General features: G+C 36.1%; 2 protein-coding genes across 2 annotated transcripts in view; both read left to right on the plus strand.

Moving 5' to 3' along the window:
* The window catches only part of LOC118277016 (probable ATP-dependent RNA helicase DHX35), a 66,137-nt gene that overhangs the window by 5,333 nt on the left and 42,218 nt on the right, over positions 1 to 18,586 (plus strand). The window lies entirely within an intron of this gene.
* Positions 440 to 3,772, plus strand: LOC118277017 (ceramide phosphoethanolamine synthase). The gene has a single exon (XM_035595677.2). It carries the CDS (start codon positions 1,132 to 1,134, stop codon positions 2,251 to 2,253), a length of 1,122 nt encoding a protein of 373 aa, XP_035451570.1. The 5' UTR covers positions 440 to 1,131; the 3' UTR covers positions 2,254 to 3,772.

An 18,586-nucleotide genomic window follows, 5' to 3' on the forward strand; every position in this document is an offset into this window, starting at 1 on the left:
TGGGAGTGGTGATTGATTTATATTTTTCTAATTGTAATGGGTATGGACGCATCAAATTCTAAAAATAGTGATTGTACAAAACTTCCTGGGGGTAAGTCGTAGGTACAATGATGTTTGTTATAATAAATGTGTTTTGTTTTTTTCATTTAATTATATTGTCAGATCAAATAGAGTTTCAATAAAATTTTAAAATCAAATTAAATAACCTTTATTATTAAGTAACCTAGCACTTAGGTACTAAGTTAATTTAAAACTTTTTTAAGATATTTTTAAACATGTAGGTACGTAAGATTCTAATTTCAGTTTACTCATAGAATTTTCTTTAATAGGTATATTTTGTACAACGGCTGATAATTTATAAAACAAAACATAAAAAAAAACACTTTACAATACCTATTTAAGTATTTACCTATAAACAATATTAATGCCATTGACGTTATTCCAAAATCAAATTTCGAATTTCATCATCCAGCTTATCGCATCCGCCGAATTAATAATAATGTACAAAGTACAAAGGAATTTACAAAACCGGGTCTGGCCACACCGAGCCGGGACCCCGGTGCCGATGGATGGTACGATCCCCGCATTCGCTTCGTCTAGCTATCCGCTATTCAGTCGAACGCGGCGTCTCGTTGCGCACGCATGTCGCATTTTTCGTAAAGCGGTACGCGAACCAGCTGTATTGTCGAACAACGATAAAAATAAATACGATATGCATTCATGAGACAAACTGCTAAACAAAACGAGTGTACTCGACATCTGTTGTTTTTACAAAGCTACTACAACTTGTTACGGCGGGATTGTTTTGATAACATAGTCGCCGAATCGAGTCGTGCATCGATTTTACCCAGAAAAATACTTTGGATTGAAGTGTTTTATAAGTGTTTAGTGCTCTCAAGGAGGCTGTGTGACCCTACTATGTCAGCAACAAACAGTGTTATTAGTGTAAAGTTGAACCAACCCTCCAGCACGGGCTTGTTGTGATAAAGTCGTGAAGTTTGTGTGATTATTTTTGGAATTACATGCGTGGGCTCCGTTGCCCACATCTAAATACTGCGCTTTGACTCAACTGTTGAAGCGTGTAAGAAGCCTAACTCGTGCGAACCTCCGTCATTGAAAACAACAGCGAAAATGATGTGGCCCTCATCACAAGCGAGTAAAATACTCACGTTTCTACTTCTAGTCATTGTTGTATACTGCATATGCATGGACACACTACTATTTTTAAGGATACAAAACTATAAAATTGATATATTCGATGTAGAAACAAATGTAACGCACGAATCCACAACGTTGAAGGAAAGTAGAACGTTACCGAGCTACGAGGAATCGACATGGGTTCCTTGTACCATAAACCCTTTGTGCCATCCGACGGTTAAAGCGTTAATGGTGGATCATATCAACCACTATATTTATGGGCCTTTGTGTGCGATCGTGGATTTAGGTCTAGGCATTTCTGAGAACATGAAGTTCATAACACCGAACATGATATCGTTCTTCCATGTTTTCGTTGCACTGGTTGGAGCGAAACTTGTCACCAGTCCCAGTTTAGCTTCGAGGAGGATAGGTGTAGTGCTGTTCCAAATACGCATGTTCCTGGATGACCTGGATGGCCATGTAGCTAGAGAGAGAAAGCATATAAAGGGAGAGAAGTCTGAAGTTGGAACGCTAGGGTACTGGGTGGACGGTATTTGTGACACGTTAGGTGTTATCGCCATGATGGTGGGGATCACTCTGTACTTACGAAACAATCCCCCAAGGCGGGGGTACAAGAACACGCCTGTCAGCACCCTGCCTTACCACCAGTTGAAAGAAATCAATTCCACGGAAGATATAGAGAAGGACCACAATACAGACAACGGGATTTCGTACAAAACTAAAGTGACCTTCCAGAAAATAATCCAAGTTATTGGCCTGTTCTCCGGCCAAATGCTGCTGTCTTCATTATCCTGGAACAGATACATAGATATTTACCAAGACTTGTTAGAGAACTGCACTGAATACGATGTAATAAGACGCGAAACTATGTTCAAGTCTGGTAAGTTTTTCTTCGCGTCAGGCATTTGGAGGATAACGAACCCTCACAGTTACCTCCATGCCCTCTCCCTAGCAGTGTTCTGTGATAAAACCTGGTGTTTCCTAAAAACTGTACACTACATCGGCTATTTAGGGTTAGTCGTGTCCGTTGGTATTTCAGAATTCCTAATTGATAATATTAGATCGTACGTCATGGCGGGAATTGAAGGGCGATGATTATTTTCTTACGAAAATATATTACAAACGTAGGTAGTTGTTGAAATGTTATAAAATAAGGTGCTCTGTTATATTTTTGGATAAATAAAATGAATATAATAATAGTTGTTTCTTCCAAATTTTAATAGGTTATAGTCTTTGTTTGATAAATTAAAAAAAAAAAAACAATGTTGAAGGAAGTAATTTGAACCCTTATTCCGTAGTCAGGAATTCCGTTAATATTTCAAATTTAAAATTAGAACAGATACTAAAATAGTTCGATCTCAAGCCAGTTGCGTTCACCATTGTTTTGTTTATGGTTGCACTGTTTTATGTCGGTGGCAGAACCAAGTGAGATGGGTGTTTCGTATCGTGGAAAGTGAAACGTAAATAATAAATATCTACTGCTTTTCAATAACTAAATATTAACTGTAGTTAAACAGCGGAATTTTATTAAAATAATCATGCTGGTATTGTTATGAGATCCAATGTCCTTTAATTCTCGGAGCTGCGGACTACCTAGCGGGTTTACCGGGGCTTCATCTCGAAGAGTAGGAGTAGGAACGAGATGGTTTGCAGTCAGTAAGAGTCTGATACTTCGCCTCGCCTTACTCAAGGCGGGAGAAGTAATTGGATGATTTCTCCCCCATAAAAAAAGTCCCTTAATTATGTCTAGCTAGGGATCCTTACAGTTTTATCTACGTCCCTTTAATACTCGATTGAAATAGGTACCTACAATGAGTAACAATTAACCAATTAAAAATGCTTCAATAACTAACTTAAAAACCACTATGACCTATTTTATTTGTTAAACGTTTAAACTAATCGTACATTTTTCAATGGATCACAAAAACAGATGTTCTCAATTCTACGCACAGTCATTCGTTTTTTCTCTATCAAGTACCTTTGAACGATTACGCGTCACATTTTTTTATAGTTAGAATAATCCGTTACCCCTAACTACAAGAATTACAAAAACATAGGACCATTTTAACTGTTTGAACTCAATTTCAACAATAACAAATTATAATTCATTTCATTAGTTACGTGAGTTTAAATCCGTAGTTAATCCACATTTCATACTTAATAATTTAGTTTGAAACTAACTTACCTCGCTAAATAGGTAGGTAATTCCCAAAAGGTTTAACTAATTATGTACCTAGTAAAGTCATTAAACCCGTTTCTACTAATGTTTAATTATCATGTTGGTCCAGAGAGTACCAATACGACTACTGATTACACGATCTTGGGTTCGTAAAAATTACTTATATTAATTAGCTACTTCTGCGCGGTTTCACCCGCACTGCTCGGTTCCTATTGATCGTGGTGTGATGATTTATAGCCTATAACCTTCCTCGATAAATGCGCTATCCAACACGAAAATAATTATTCAAATCGGACCAGTAGTTCCTGAGATTAGCGCGTTCAAACAAACAAACAATCAAACAAACTCTTCAGCTTAAAATATTAGTATAGATTATGTTATCGGCTTACTCACGTAACTGTTTGACGAGGAACTCGACTAGTTTCAAGCCATGCTAGAGGCAGCATTCCGCGACACACAACGCGGCAACTGCCCAAGTAGCATGTAGTATGTCTCACGAAAGTTATAATAAAATTGCTCATATTCTTTGATCGTCATCATCATCATATCAGCCACAAGACGTCCACTTCTGAACATAGACCTCCCGCAATGACTTCTAAATCGGCTTGGACCCGACCTAATTATCTGCGTAGTTACAACATAAACAGCTTAACCTATTTTGATAGATCTTAATCCAGAGACAGATGAATATTTGGAGACGGTGATAGACTTTATACGCGGTCAAAAACTTTTAAACCGTATCGTAAAAAGGCAAAGTTTAACATAGTAAGCTTCGTGTTTTCACAACACATTTTGAGTGTAGTTTTTATGACTCACTCAACGACTACGTACGATAGGATTACTAACAAATATATAACTCCATAAAACATAACGAAAAAACTTTTATTATAAATACTTAGTTACTTATTTTTATCAGTTTGACTCTGCGGTTAAAGCTGATGTGGTTTTTAATTGGAGTAGAGTAATATTATCCCTTTAATCATATTCTAAAATTGGATGTTCGGAGTCTGAGGTCATTAACGCTTGTTAATGACCTCAGACAAGACAAGTGTAGTGCTTACAACACTTGCGTAACGGTGTTACTGTTCGACAGTCGCCGCGTCGTATGTCGTCGGAATAAAAATGTGAGCCCCTGGTGTGGCTTGAAACTAGTCGAGTACCATGTCAAACAGTTACGTGAATATAAAAATTTATTTAGTATGTCTCACGAAAGGTATAATAGTTAATTACAAACACAATACTCTTTTTAATTAATTTAATATTTGATTCCAATAAACTCGTTGTAACTACAGAAAATTTTGTAAACTTCGTCACAAATTAATGATTCTCTCTTACCGCCGTACTGTTATTTAATGGTTACTTAAACCAGTCCTTAGCAATTGTTTTCGATACAAAATTGTTACTAAGGAATAGTTTAAGTAGTTAGTCATGAAATGTCTCTGAGTGCGGCAGTTACTCTTCATATTGATAAAAGCTTAGATGTTTATCCGGACCAATGTTACGGAATTTCGCTCCAAGATTGAGACGCTTCATTCATTAAAGACCCCTATTTTTGCTTACCTCAGGAAATGATAGCAGAATGGCCATATTATACAATCTTGCTCCCTTCTTACCCGACCTGTGAGACTACAATAGGGTTATTAGGTTTTTAGAGCGTAAACATTGTCTCGCAATGGTGCGTGGCGATGATACTGTGTTACATAGAGCTATTGTTGAAAAAATATCGGAGGGCATTACAATAGGCTACCCCTGTTACTTGGTACATCTATTGAATAATTTGTCTGCTTGAAGTCTAACTACTTACTTTTTCTAGTTATTTCTAGTTACCCATATTTTGCAATTAAAGGATTGTTCTTTTTTTACATTGCCTCATACTAGGATTTTCTCCTGTGTCGTAGGTGCGTTTACAAACATACAAGTTCACGCTTACATGACACTCAGACCCGAAACAGCAATTTGTGGATCACACAAAGAGTTGCTCCGTGTGGGATTTGAAGTCGCTACACACTACGCGGCAACCTGGGTTGCCCAGACACGGCGCCCAATCAAATCAAATCACTGTTAGCATCCATAGTGTACAGTGTGGTCTAAAATTTTGATACCGTAGTTAATGTCCCATGGCTAACTATTTATGATACGCAAATGATTCAAGTTTGGATCTCTTAATGTATTAAAAATAAAGCTCGTTTTTAACATCAGCTGTTTGCGGCATTCGGAAGCGTTCCTTTTATACCCTGTATGTACGTCCAAAACTAAATACATGGGTGGTTTTTAGTCAGTAGGTAGGTAATTACGCTTGCCGAAAGGTCTTCATGAAGATATTTAAAGGGCTACCGTAAACCCACCTGTTGCTAACTTTGTAGCTAGAACAATGTAATAAACTGTAAATATTAATGAACCAAACCCGACAACCCAGTAATTAGGACAAAAATAAATCATCCCTTGTGACCTTAGTTTCTAATATCATTATAATTTCGATTTCTAAAGTGAATTGATGATTTTTTTTCGTGTTTACTATCTTATCGATTTGAGTTTAATAACTAGTCATTGTTGGAGTAAACAACATTACGTCTACAGGTAGCAATCAAATGTAATTTGGAAGTTATTAATTCATACACTTGTTGATCAATGTCACTAGACTGGTGACTTTTGGTCTAAAATGGTCTTTGGTGATTACGAATTCAATGGTCTTCGTAGGTGTGCTTTTATAATAACTATCGTTAGACATACTAAACTAGTTAAAAATCACGGTTTACTCACGTAATGGAAGAAATCTCTACCAGTTTTGAGTCACAGTGGGACTCTTCATCATGAACAGAGTGCTAAACGTCGCCGCTGCTCATGATGCTCATGATGAAGAGTCCCTCTGTGACTCGAAACTAGTAGAGCTTCTTCATAGGTGTAAAATAAACTTCTGTTTTCGGGTCTATTGTAAGTAGACTTTACAGTGTATGAATGACACAATCGGCGCAAAATACGAGTAGCTTTGTCTTATCTAAGCAAAAAGCGTTTTTTAATGCACTCGATACCTGCCCACACGTGCGCAGATGAATAGGCAAAAACTGGTCGTACCATTCACTAAACCAGAAACGCTTTGGCGCATGTAACAAAAATGTCAACGATGACTCAATTCGGATTTTTTCGAATGGTAACTTTTGTTTTCCTTAAGGTAAGCGTCCACAGACCCGCATCGCACGCAACGGATTTTAGTTTGTCTTGTATAAAAACTCGTACAACAGCGTCCACTGATCCGCACCGTACGGACCATTCATCGGCAATGCCTACATGCGATGCGTACCGATGACGTCATACGGAATGCCGATGCCAAAAATCCGAGTAAAAGTGGTATCGCCAATCCTTGTTGCAATGCTGATACTCGCGTCGGCAATCCGATCGCTGTCGATGGACGCAGGCTGATGCGTGCGATGCGTACGATGCGGGTCTATGGACGCTTACCTTTATCGTAATCATATGCTGAAAGGGTTTTGTGCATCTGTTGAATTGTATTGTAGTTATCTAGTTTTCAGTGACTGGGTCAATGTCAAGTCTCATTGTGAATAAACCAAGGCTATTTATTATTGAGGAGTTTATTTATTCGCCTGAGCTATTGGCCTGATCTCCAGATTAATCTTTTTGCCTGGAAAATCCTGTTCTAGGATTTCTTTATGCCTTTAATAATATTCAACATTTTCTTGTATAGTTATTTGCTGTCTGGGGACCTTAGTACGAGTTTACTTTACGTTTAAAGAGACGGAAGCGTTTGGCGCTGTGATTGGTTAGTTCATTGTAGCCGGCCAATCAGAGCGCCGCGCCGAATGGGCTTTCGTTTTCGTTAAACGTAAAGCAAACTCATACTAAGGGACTAACTGTGCTTGTTAAACAAATTTAGAAATTGTACCAAACACCCAAATAAGATAAAGTAGCAACAATTTATTTTGTGCTGTCTACCTTGAACAAACAGAACAGTGTCCAATGACTTGGTTTAAAACCTTTGTTGATTCGATTACGTTTCGATACGCGTCCACAATTCACAGACATTGACAGATTTTTTTTTTAAACTTCGCGGTGTTGACCTGCATACAAAAATGTTTATTTTTAACCTTTTTTATCCAATAGGCAATCGTGCATACAGCTCAGAAACGAGTACGACTGTCTTAAAACATTGATAATTTCGGTTACGTGCTGCGTTGATTTGTTCTAAATTTACAAAGATAATGGCCACATTAATTTTCAAGCCATATCAAAGTTTCAAGCCATGTTAAAGTTTCAAGCCATGCTAGAGGCTCATTCATGAGCAGCATTCCGCGACACACGACGCGGCGATTGTCGCGCTGCTACTGGCGACTCGAGTTTCGCGCCCATCTGGAATGGATGCGAATCGGTGCGAATGAATATGAGCCTCTAGCATGGCTTGAAACTAGTCGAGTTCCTCGTCAAACAGTTACGTGAGTAAGCCGATAACATAATAATTTATTTAGTATGTCTCACGAAAGTTATAATAAAATTATGATGGTCACAGATTAATTTAGGTAACTAATCCTTATAAAATAATTGCAAAATAATTAAAAAACAGCTTAAGAACTGAAGGCAAAGCAATAAATTCAATAACCCACTTTTTCTCTTGCCCATAAACTCGATTTACGATACCTATTTACCGCTGTTTATATGATTAGCTTAACCTAGACGTCGATGGCATTCACCTTAGCCAGTCATGCTAATAGTGACATTAGTAAGCCTATCTCGTATTCTGCCTTGTTTGTTACTATGCCAAAATAAATTATTCTAATAGGACATTTGAAGATGTATTCGGTTTCTGAAATGTAGATCGTAATATATTCAAGTCTTTGTATGTTCGCATCAAGTCTTTTCTACTCATCTTTACCTTATTTGTCTCTGTAAAATTACATCAAATTCGGTTTAGTGGTTTAGGAGTGAAAGCGTGGAACTCACTTACAAATAACTTGTTAATATAGTTTTATCCTTTTCAGTCGGCATACTGCCTGATTGCCATACTGTTAATTTATGCATTATACATATCACAATATGTAGGCCACAAAATGTAGGTATAGTTAATTAAAATTATCAAATTAGGTAACGAGTAAAAATGCTATCGGAATGTCTTGTATAAAATGTTAATTAACTACTTGGTATTTTTAAAACCGCGTAATGAGAGTAGCGGCGTGACAATCGCCGCGTCGTATGTCGCGGAATGCTGCTCATGAATATGAGCCTCTAGCATGGCTTGAAACTAGTCGAGTTCCTCGTCAAACAGTTACGTGAGTACGCCGGTAACATAAATATTAGGATACGAGGTTACAAATACTACCGGCGAGGTCGTTATTGAACTAGAAACGGGATATTTACCATGTTTATTAATTTCTATGAGTTTTCGATATTTCGGCACTTTTGTAAGCGCCATGATCACGGATGTACTCTTTGGTGATATTTATGACCTAGTCAGTTGAAAAACTTATAGTTATCTGAGAAAATATTTAAAGAATTAAACTATGAGTAGAATACAAGCTGCAAGTAATAATTTTTGGTTTAACATATTGGAACCAAGAGTGAAATCTGTAATAGAAAAATGTAATACCAACAGATTGCTCTCAGATTTCAGTTTCAGTATTCGAGTAACGTTAGAGCTGATAGCTACACGTGTTGGAGTATTGACGTCAGTTGCGTCCGATAGCCAGTTTCCTGTGTTGGTTAACTAACTCAATAAAATACAACAATCGCGGTGAATTTTATAACTAAAGGAACTTTGAACTAAATAATAAGTTGATAATTCATTTGGTTTTCCCCGGCTGTGATTTTTTTATTGTGATACGGGAATAACCAATTCCTACGTTGATAATACCAACTATAATGAATCAAACCAAAACATATCACTTTAATGCATACATAGTGTACAAACTTCAATACAAACTTCATGCTACAATTTGTTAACATAGCAGAACTTTGATCAAAAAGGAAAGACAAGGCCAACAATATATGGATGCAACGTCTAATTAGTAAAGCTCTCTATCTAACTCGGCTCCTTTCTCTGATTTCAACTCAAAAAACTTTTAATTAAAAGCAAGCCTTTCTATCTTATTTTTATTCGGTTTGAGAACGTTCATCTTGAAAACACAATTTCATCCAATTCACCACAGTAAGCATCAGCCGATTACTCCCATTCCCAATTCCCGATTCTCCAAACAACCCTTAAATTCCTAACCCCAAAACGCACATTTAACTTCTCTGGTGTTTTAAGTGTCCCTCCGCGGCGGCGATTGCTTACTATCAGGTAATTCGATGGTAAGCAATCATCATAACCTTGAGACTATCTACGGTACAGAAGGTCTTATTCCAGACTTCCAGAGTAATTGTAACTTCATTGAGATTTAGGTATCTATATAATAAAGCTGGCGTGAGCCGCAACCTCGCTCTAATGAAGTAATAACGGGTGATATCGATCTCCCAGTGATCAAGCACCATGGTCATTTGACCTTTGTTTTTTATAATTGTTCTTTTTTTTATTGCAAAAAGCAACTGCAATGTTAGTGACCATCTGAGTTGTCAGTTGTTTAACAGTCGCATCACGTTTTAGTTTTATACTCGATGATGACGTAAGGAGACCCTTCTCTCTACTTCACGTGTTTTATACGCCTTTAAAGATTTTAATAAAATATTTTGTTTCGACTTGTGTCCTTTGGTTTTTTGAGATTCTGAAGTTTTGGAGAAAGTCTTAATGGAAAGTGAAGATTCAGATAACAGAACAGTAAAAGAAAATGTTTTAAATATTCCCTTTAAGGAAAAAGAGGACTTTTTCCTTCTATCATCAAACCTATATAATATGTATGCTTAGAAGATATTTCGCACCACACGTGTCGCTCTCTCGTTTAATAGTCTATTTATATGGCTTCCCCCATTAAAAGGTGGTAAGGTTTCCACATAAGCCACTTAGATTAACTTTACAATAACATTTTATACGTATAAGTGTCGGTTAAATGTCGTTTTCAAATAAAAACTTTAAACCGCAGTCGTTAAAATGTTTATGACCATTGTTTTGTTATTAAACAATAAGTTTCTGGCTATTGTTATTGTATTATTATTGTTATATTTAGGCATATCTGCGTTTTAATGAGCTAGTGCCATAACAAAATGTTTAATTGTGTTCAAAAATTTATCCTCTTTCGTATTAGTATAGTATTTATTGGACATTATTTACGTACAGTCATTTACTCGACCTAGCAGTCTGTTTTGGAGTTAGACAACCAAATAGTCACACTTGAGATTTTGTTATTTAGATGTTTTCGTGATTAAGGTAAGCGTCCACAGGCCCGCATCGTACGCATTCCGTATGACGTCATCAACATGCATCGCATGTAGGCATTGCCGAAGATGCGGTCGGGTGATTCTTCAAAAAAGTCACAAAAAGTTAACGGCGTCATTATCCTCACCCAAAAGTTAACAATTCTGGCGATTGAAACACAAAATTTGGTTTCAATAAATTAAGCTGTGACACTGCTCTCAACCAATCAAATATAAATAAGGATGACAATAAGCTACCATGATGCTTAATAACGCGGGAGAATAATGATTTTTTAAATGAAAGTTAAAATTTTTGAAGAAACACCCGGTCCGTACGATGCGGATCAGTTGACGCCTTTGTATGAGTTTCTATACAAAATAAACTAAAATCCGTTGCGTGCGGTGCGTGTGATGACTTTAACCTCTAACTGAATTCAAGAAACATTGCAAAGCAACTCCTACTGCAGTTGATATCCCTGCTAAAACCACGAGTCACGATACCTGACCCCAATTGAAAGGAAAACGATAGCTCGGGGACTTTTTAACTCCACGACTTAAAGAAACAAAGACGTTTTAAAAGTGATGGCAACGCTCGATAATACTCACAATTGCGCTCGTAACGTAAGCATAAACTCATTTGTGTTATCGCCTCTGCAATTCAAGGAAAAACGTGCGTACACTGAACAAGTGCACATTGTTAGAGAAACAAAAAATGGATCGATTGACTATATATCTTAATGTGGAGTGTTAAACTATAATTTTGTTTGGCTGTTAATTTTAAATGACACTGCTCAGCTGGGGATGCTTAGGTGTGTAACGTGTGAAATAGTAACAGATCAATTTTTGCATTGTTATTTTAAAAGATAGTCCTGAACTAGTCTACTCTTATGAGGCTCCCTAAGAAATCTAGACTGTTTTCTTAAGTGGCAATTAAGTAAGAAAACTTTACAAAAAATATATTATTACTTAAAAGTTCTTGTAGCTTTGTTTGTGTATGATATAACCAGAAAGTTGTTTAATAACTTGTAAATAGGACTAAGGGATAAACAAGTAAACATACAATTATTTTCAATATCGTCATAAACGTTTCGTTTTCATATCATGTCTATTTGTTTCATAATCTGCTTCTTATAAAAGGCATACAGATTCAATTAGGTTTGGTGATTCTCAGTAACATATCATCTCCTATTTTACTATGTATATATACGGGTATTATCTCTCGGTAATAGACGTAGTTAATGCTAGATAACCAATACTTATTACCCAATTATTATAATACTTAGAGTGGTTTTCCCACACGAAGTATGGTAGTAGTTAGAAGCGTGGATGGTATTGTGATTTTAAATAATATTTGCATTTCCATTAACTATTAACTTACGTGAGAGTGGATGTGGTAGGTCTTTATCACTCGTTTTCTCATAAACTTATGTCAGAGACAGACCGTGACATGGATTACATAGAGTACTGCTTACTTCAGTTACATTTTGCTTCAAACCAAAGCATTACAAAACAATAAGACTTGGTCTCCATTGAGACCGATGAACTCGAGTGTGACAGAATTAGCATCGAAATTGCTAAAAGCGATCTCAACACCATAAATTCGTTAAGCCAAGTGAGTTTTACTGAAGACAATACCATTTTTCAAGGCTCCTACATGTCCAAGTGCCATTTAAAAGACAAAGGCTGTAACCACCATTCAATTGTATTTGTATCCAACTGGGTTAATTTCTGTGTTAAACGGATTGCCTCTTCAAACTCGGATGAAAATTTGAAATCGACCTACGGTTGTTATTTCCGAGTATTTCCCAATGGTTTGGATTCTGTCTTGCCAAAATCTGTTGGCACGTTGCCAAGTAACGTTACTTTTATCGTCCCATCGGCCCTGACTTGATCAATGGTTCATAATTTTAGGGCTCCTGTTATGTCGGGTTTATATTTTGCAATTTTTTTTTACTGTCTCGTGGGCCTAGTAAAGATGTTAGGCCGTCGATTGATGGTGCCTTGTTCACTGATAGGACAGTTTAAATTAAAATTCACCATCTTTTGTATGTGGCTTATAACTTTTGCCAGAAAGTGAATGTAAAACACGTACTAGTCTTATCTAGCCTTCCATAAAAGTGAATTGAGTGAAACCATTAAAGGATACTTTCTTTTATTAGATCACTCGCAATGTAGGAGTTTTACGAGCCTCGTCTCCCGTCTCGCCTTATGACCTATTAGGATATTATTGATCAATCTAGCGTTAGTCATCCTTAACTTATAATTGGTGTAATTGCTAGGATTGTGACCCCAGACAATTTTAGTGGCATATGTCATCGATTTAATAGTCATGAGGTATTTTGTAGACCTCTAGAATTTGGGACAATCGCTTACATGTAATATGACTTCCACTTGAAAGATAAACAATCGGAGATAAACGCTGATATGGATATTTGCCGCATTTTTAATCAATATCGAATTTAGATTATCGTGAGTCATTCGTAATATGTTTTGACTATCACATAAAATTGGTACTAGCTTATCGGTACAGCTGTGGGTGATTGAGTCATAAATAATTTTATAGTATCTGATACCTGCATAGATGATTTTTCATGTTTTATTTTTTATTGCAGAACCGGTCTTATTATATTGTACCTAATTATTGGTTGATTATTGGTTATAGTCATACCTGTGGTTTCTGTGGATGATGGCCTTAATGCGATAAGTTAAGGTTCAAAACAAAAAATCTGAATCTTCGATTTCGAAATTACCATCAATGAAATTTTGCTGCGCTAAAAACAGGCTGAAACAGAAAGTTGTTAAAACAATTTCGTTCAACTTTAAAAATATTGACAGTTAATTACCATTTGTTAACGGACACTTGGTCAAACAAAGTCTGCTGTATCAGTAACTGGTTTCATGTGTGTTTAAATAAGTTCCTCGACCTTGGTTCTAATGTGTTTGATGTCTGCTGATGCTCACCTGATTATTTAAACTTTCTTATCGTCCAATAGGAGAGCTAGTTCTCGAGCCTAACGCCACTTGGACTGTGGACGTCACCGTCACTGGTCCGATTAAAATTGGGCACAGTTATCTTGGACTTTGCGACTTTCGATATTTTTTTAGGAATCTGGAGTTGTATATTTGTATTTCCGATATCTAAATCCGATATTTTTTGGGCCATGTTAGATAGGTGTTATAATTTACTGCTGTGTCTGACATCGAAACATTTTTCTTTCTTAGTGGATGGTCTCATATAATCTCTGTTAAGGACCTAATTTGTGATATGGACTTCTGAGTCAAAAATAAACGCATTATAAGCACTTATAAAGCCCATAGGCTTCTAAAAAGTGAGGTCATTGTTGTGTTTTATTTCTAACAATTGTTATAGTGAAACGAAGCTTCGTATACGCGAACAATGGCCATAGTACTATGCTAGTTATAACTATGCAATGTGAACTTTACGTTTTACTATAAAAATGAATTATTGGCGCCTGTTATTTTATTTTAATGACACGCAACGAGCTCACGCAACGTTGTGGTTCACGATGGACCTTATCTAAATCTATATTATGTATGTAGCTATATATTTGTATACTCGTAAATTATATTGATCGAGAAATGCTACAACACACTACACTTTTAAAGCTTGTATTGTTACTTGTTCCCATAAAATTACTTGGTCACAATTATCCAGGAGTTATGAGGTGCAGGTATTATGGTATTGTTAAACAGCCAATTTTCGTAACTCAATAAGGGTGATTCTATTCCCATATTGTATGAAATGTATCCCAAAAGTTGAGCAGATCAAGCAAACACATTGTCCAATTTAAACATTTTTATCATTATACAAGGAAAGACTCCACAAATATAGTTTCTTAACAAATTCTTACACTGTAATCTAACAATGAAACAACATAGGACTTTTCCTTAAATACAGTACTTCATAATATGCCTGTTTGTTTATCCTATCCATCAGTCAAAACAAAATTGTTTATTTAGTCTACATTTCAATATAATGTCGGTACAAAAATGCAATATTAATTTCTATTTCTAACAACAGAAACCTTGTACAGTTCGCATTTGACACGAAGTTGACACAATAATAAATATCTAATCGTCGTTCGAATCGAGGGAAAAATAAATGGAAATGCAACTCTGTATTATTTTTTAAAGCGCCCATGTTTTTTCTACTTAGCACGTTGTTTTGATAACACTGCAAACGACTCCATCTATTTCTACGATCGATCCTTCATGTTCGCATATTGTGATTGCAATTCTTTCGCTCGTGGCTGTTAGGCTTTTCCGTTTCTTGCTCTAAAGCTGCTAAACTAACAAATAAATACTTACATAACTTAACGCCTGTCTCCCATGGGGGTAGGCATAGACAATGTGCCGCCAATTGCTACGAATCTTACACACCTCTTTCGCTTCATCAACAGTCATCGTCATTACATGTATGCTCGTTGATTAGGGGTACTTTTAATTTGGGCTTTCTTTAATATATACGAATAAATAGTTGGAGGCATCTTTAAAAATTTGGAAAACAGTAGAAATGTCTAGTCTAAAGCTAGTGTGTTTTAAAAGTTAAACTTTTATCCAGCTTATAATAAGAGGGTCTAGTTAGACCAAATACGAATATAGCTAACTGTGTATGAATTATAGTAATTCCATACCAATCACTTAACATAATCCTATCCATTAAAACCATAAAGTACTAACAAATGTGACAGGGACAGACGTGAATCGATACTGGTCTCATTATAAGAATTGATCCAGTAATATACACGCCATGTTTGAGCTTGGCAAATTATATGGTCGGTCGGGTTGAAGCGCTCGGCTCACCGGCTCGAGTTTACTCTGTTTACTACATTCGCTTTTTATGCGAGTCTCCTATCAATTTTGATAATGATCGAGGTGGTTTTACGTCAAAAATTGGATTGGGATTAATGATGCAACATAATTTGGTATTTCAGTCAGATTTTATTCATGTGCAGACATATTTGACTATATGTTTGTCTGCACCTTGATAAAGCCAAAAACTGCTGGACGGATTTTAGTGGATGAAGCGAAAGAGGTATGGCAGAAACATCTACTTTACAGTTGGAACTGCACAGTTAAGTTACACGTTAATAGTGTGTAGCTGCTATTACTTGAGTTGTTTTTTTTTCGCCTTGTGTATTTTGAAGATGTAATATACGTTAAAGCGTGTTTTCGCAATAAAAAAATTGGTTAGTTGAGTTCAACCATGTTTTTTGTCGTTCTATAATCTCTGTCTACCCCAATGGGAGTCAGGCATAATATGCATGTATGGAATTTTGTATGATATTCACCAATAGATAGTGTGGTTCCTGAGTATACTAATACAATTTTGATTTTGGCTCCGTAGCAAAACCATGTGCGGAAAGCTATAATGACAATAGGTATTATATTTACAATGTAAATGTCATATGCATCTAAAACGGGTTGGTATCGCTAATAAGGTCATTTGATATTTTGTCACTGACCTTCATAATGTCACGTGCCAGACTGATAGATACGGCTTTAGAACCTCGGCTATTGAATTCGATACGAACCAGTTTTACAAAAGAATTATACATTAAGAGTAATATTTATTCAGTAACAATAATATTTGTCCACCAACATCGTTCATTATAGAAAGAAAAATCGTTTATTTGTTACAACAACACCAGACACAAACAGTACACGCGACATAAAAAAAAAAACAATACAAATAAAATGTGGATATAGACATTCACTTAAAAAAAACACTAAAACGTAATAATTATTGTTTTTGCGACTTCAAGTGCTAGTTAAGTTGGTGAAATTCTCATTCGATTCCATGCGCAGTTTTTGCCAAATGCGGCTACAAATACACAGACTAGCTTTTTTGGTTTCAGTTGTCCTTTTAAAGATTTACCTACATCCTTAGTTACTTTTACTGGTAACAATTATGACTAAAACCTATCATGAAGCGACACGTATAAAACATTACTAAACAAGGATAAACTTTACATTAAACCAATAAATTATAACATTATTACCGGCCCTGTCTTCACTGTCAGACAATTAATAACCTTTTTAAATTTAATTAAAAAATGTCTCATCTATCTCTGCATCGATATTTCATCGAAATCATCTCATCGGTTTAGGTGTTGACGCGTTACAAACAAACTAATTAAGTGATACGTTTCTCTGTATACGATAAGGATATTATCATTTGATCTCAGGGGAATCCATTAAAGGACCTGCTTTTACAAATAATGACGAATAAGGATGAGTGTAGTCCATTGGGAATACCAAGTGACTCAAGCTAGTCTCTCAAGTAACTATTGTGCACTCTGGCCAAAGAGATTACTCATACATTTTTTATTGTAACTAGATAGTATCGTACCACCGACGCATAAAATGTTTTCTGTATTTTCGAAACAGATAAGATTGGGCGTAAGTATTTCCCGATAAAAGAGATTTTGATTAAGCCTAAAATCTATTAATCTATACTGTATCCTGCGATATTGTAACCATTGTTGAACACGTGTTTAGTGTGTGGAATGCTAGTAAAATTGTTGGTGAACAAGACATACAGTGCATTTTTTTAAACGTTGTCCCACTCTAATATTTTGTCCTGTGTCGTGGGCGCGTTTACAAACATACAAGTTCACATACACATGACACCCAGACCCGAAACAACAATTTGTAGATCACACAAAGAATTGCTCCGTGCGGGAATCGAACCCGCTGTACGTTGCGTGGCAGCCGACTACCCAGTCACCTCGCCAACCGTGCAGTCAAATGTTCAGTTTCTGTATGAATTTCGTCTCGCTTCGCTTAAACACGTGATATTTCGGAAGCTACGTTTTTATTATCCATTCAAAATCATCACGAACATCGAAAACCACTTGCCTAGAACCCCTGTTTACAAAACGAAGCATCTATTCTTGTCTTCTTGAATATTAATCACTCCAACTCATCAGTGAAACAATACTTTATTAACTACCTACTTACTGAAAGTATACATAATGGTATTTTTTGACAGTTTAAGTCTAATTCATTGCCGTTGTTACAATAATACTAAAAATACTATTTTTCACACAGAATTTAGCTTGTTGTCGACTCAAGAGAAATATGAAGGTTACACAGCATTCGACAAAAAAAATAATGTACCTATTGTGATAAAAATAGCATCTCAGTCAAAATAAAGCAGAACATGTCTGCCAGCCCTCATTTCATGATGTCATAGGACTGGATTGTTGTCTAGACTGAACCCTCGACTACTAAACATACAGTCTATTTTTACCTGCACTCCGAACTTGATTTGCCATTTTGTCACCACTTAGAATAGGGATCTTTTTTGCGACTTTAGCTTTCTCGTTCTGAGTGAAAGTGCAGGGTGTTCTGACTGTAATTTGTTCTTTAAACTAAATTGTTCTTTATATAGAAGTATCCTGACTAACAAGTTACTAATAAGACCATCCTCTATGCACTATTATGAGCTTGAAACCTGTTTTTGTTTGGCGTCAACGTCTACCGCAGTGCCTTTTGAACACACACACTTTTAATGATCAGTGATTGATAGACCTAAGTTTCTGATTGTTTGAGGTTTTATTAATTGAAATTGGGTGATAAATTGATGTATTACGTATATACGTCACCAAATCGGTTTATAATTTAAAACTGATTATAATGTACAAAAGCAGTCTTGTCGCGTTCAAAATGTATTGTTGTATGTGAATGACATCACTTACCATATATTGCATACTTTTGGCATCCACAAAATTTTGAAGTTTTACCTATTTTGGCAACGAAAATTGTGTTTCCCTAAACGGCAAAAGGTAGCCAAAGTCATTTTATTCTGTTAGCAGCATAGTAGGTGCTGTAAAAGGCGACTTAACTATTCAATTAGAACAAATTAATTAAGCAGCGTTCTCGTTAAGTAAAGGTCTCGTGTAGCTCGTTAAGGGACTATGGCGGGCTGCC

This window comes from Spodoptera frugiperda, chromosome 17 (assembly GCF_023101765.2).
Source record: "Spodoptera frugiperda isolate SF20-4 chromosome 17, AGI-APGP_CSIRO_Sfru_2.0, whole genome shotgun sequence".
NCBI classification, from domain to species: Eukaryota; Metazoa; Arthropoda; class Insecta; order Lepidoptera; family Noctuidae; genus Spodoptera; species Spodoptera frugiperda.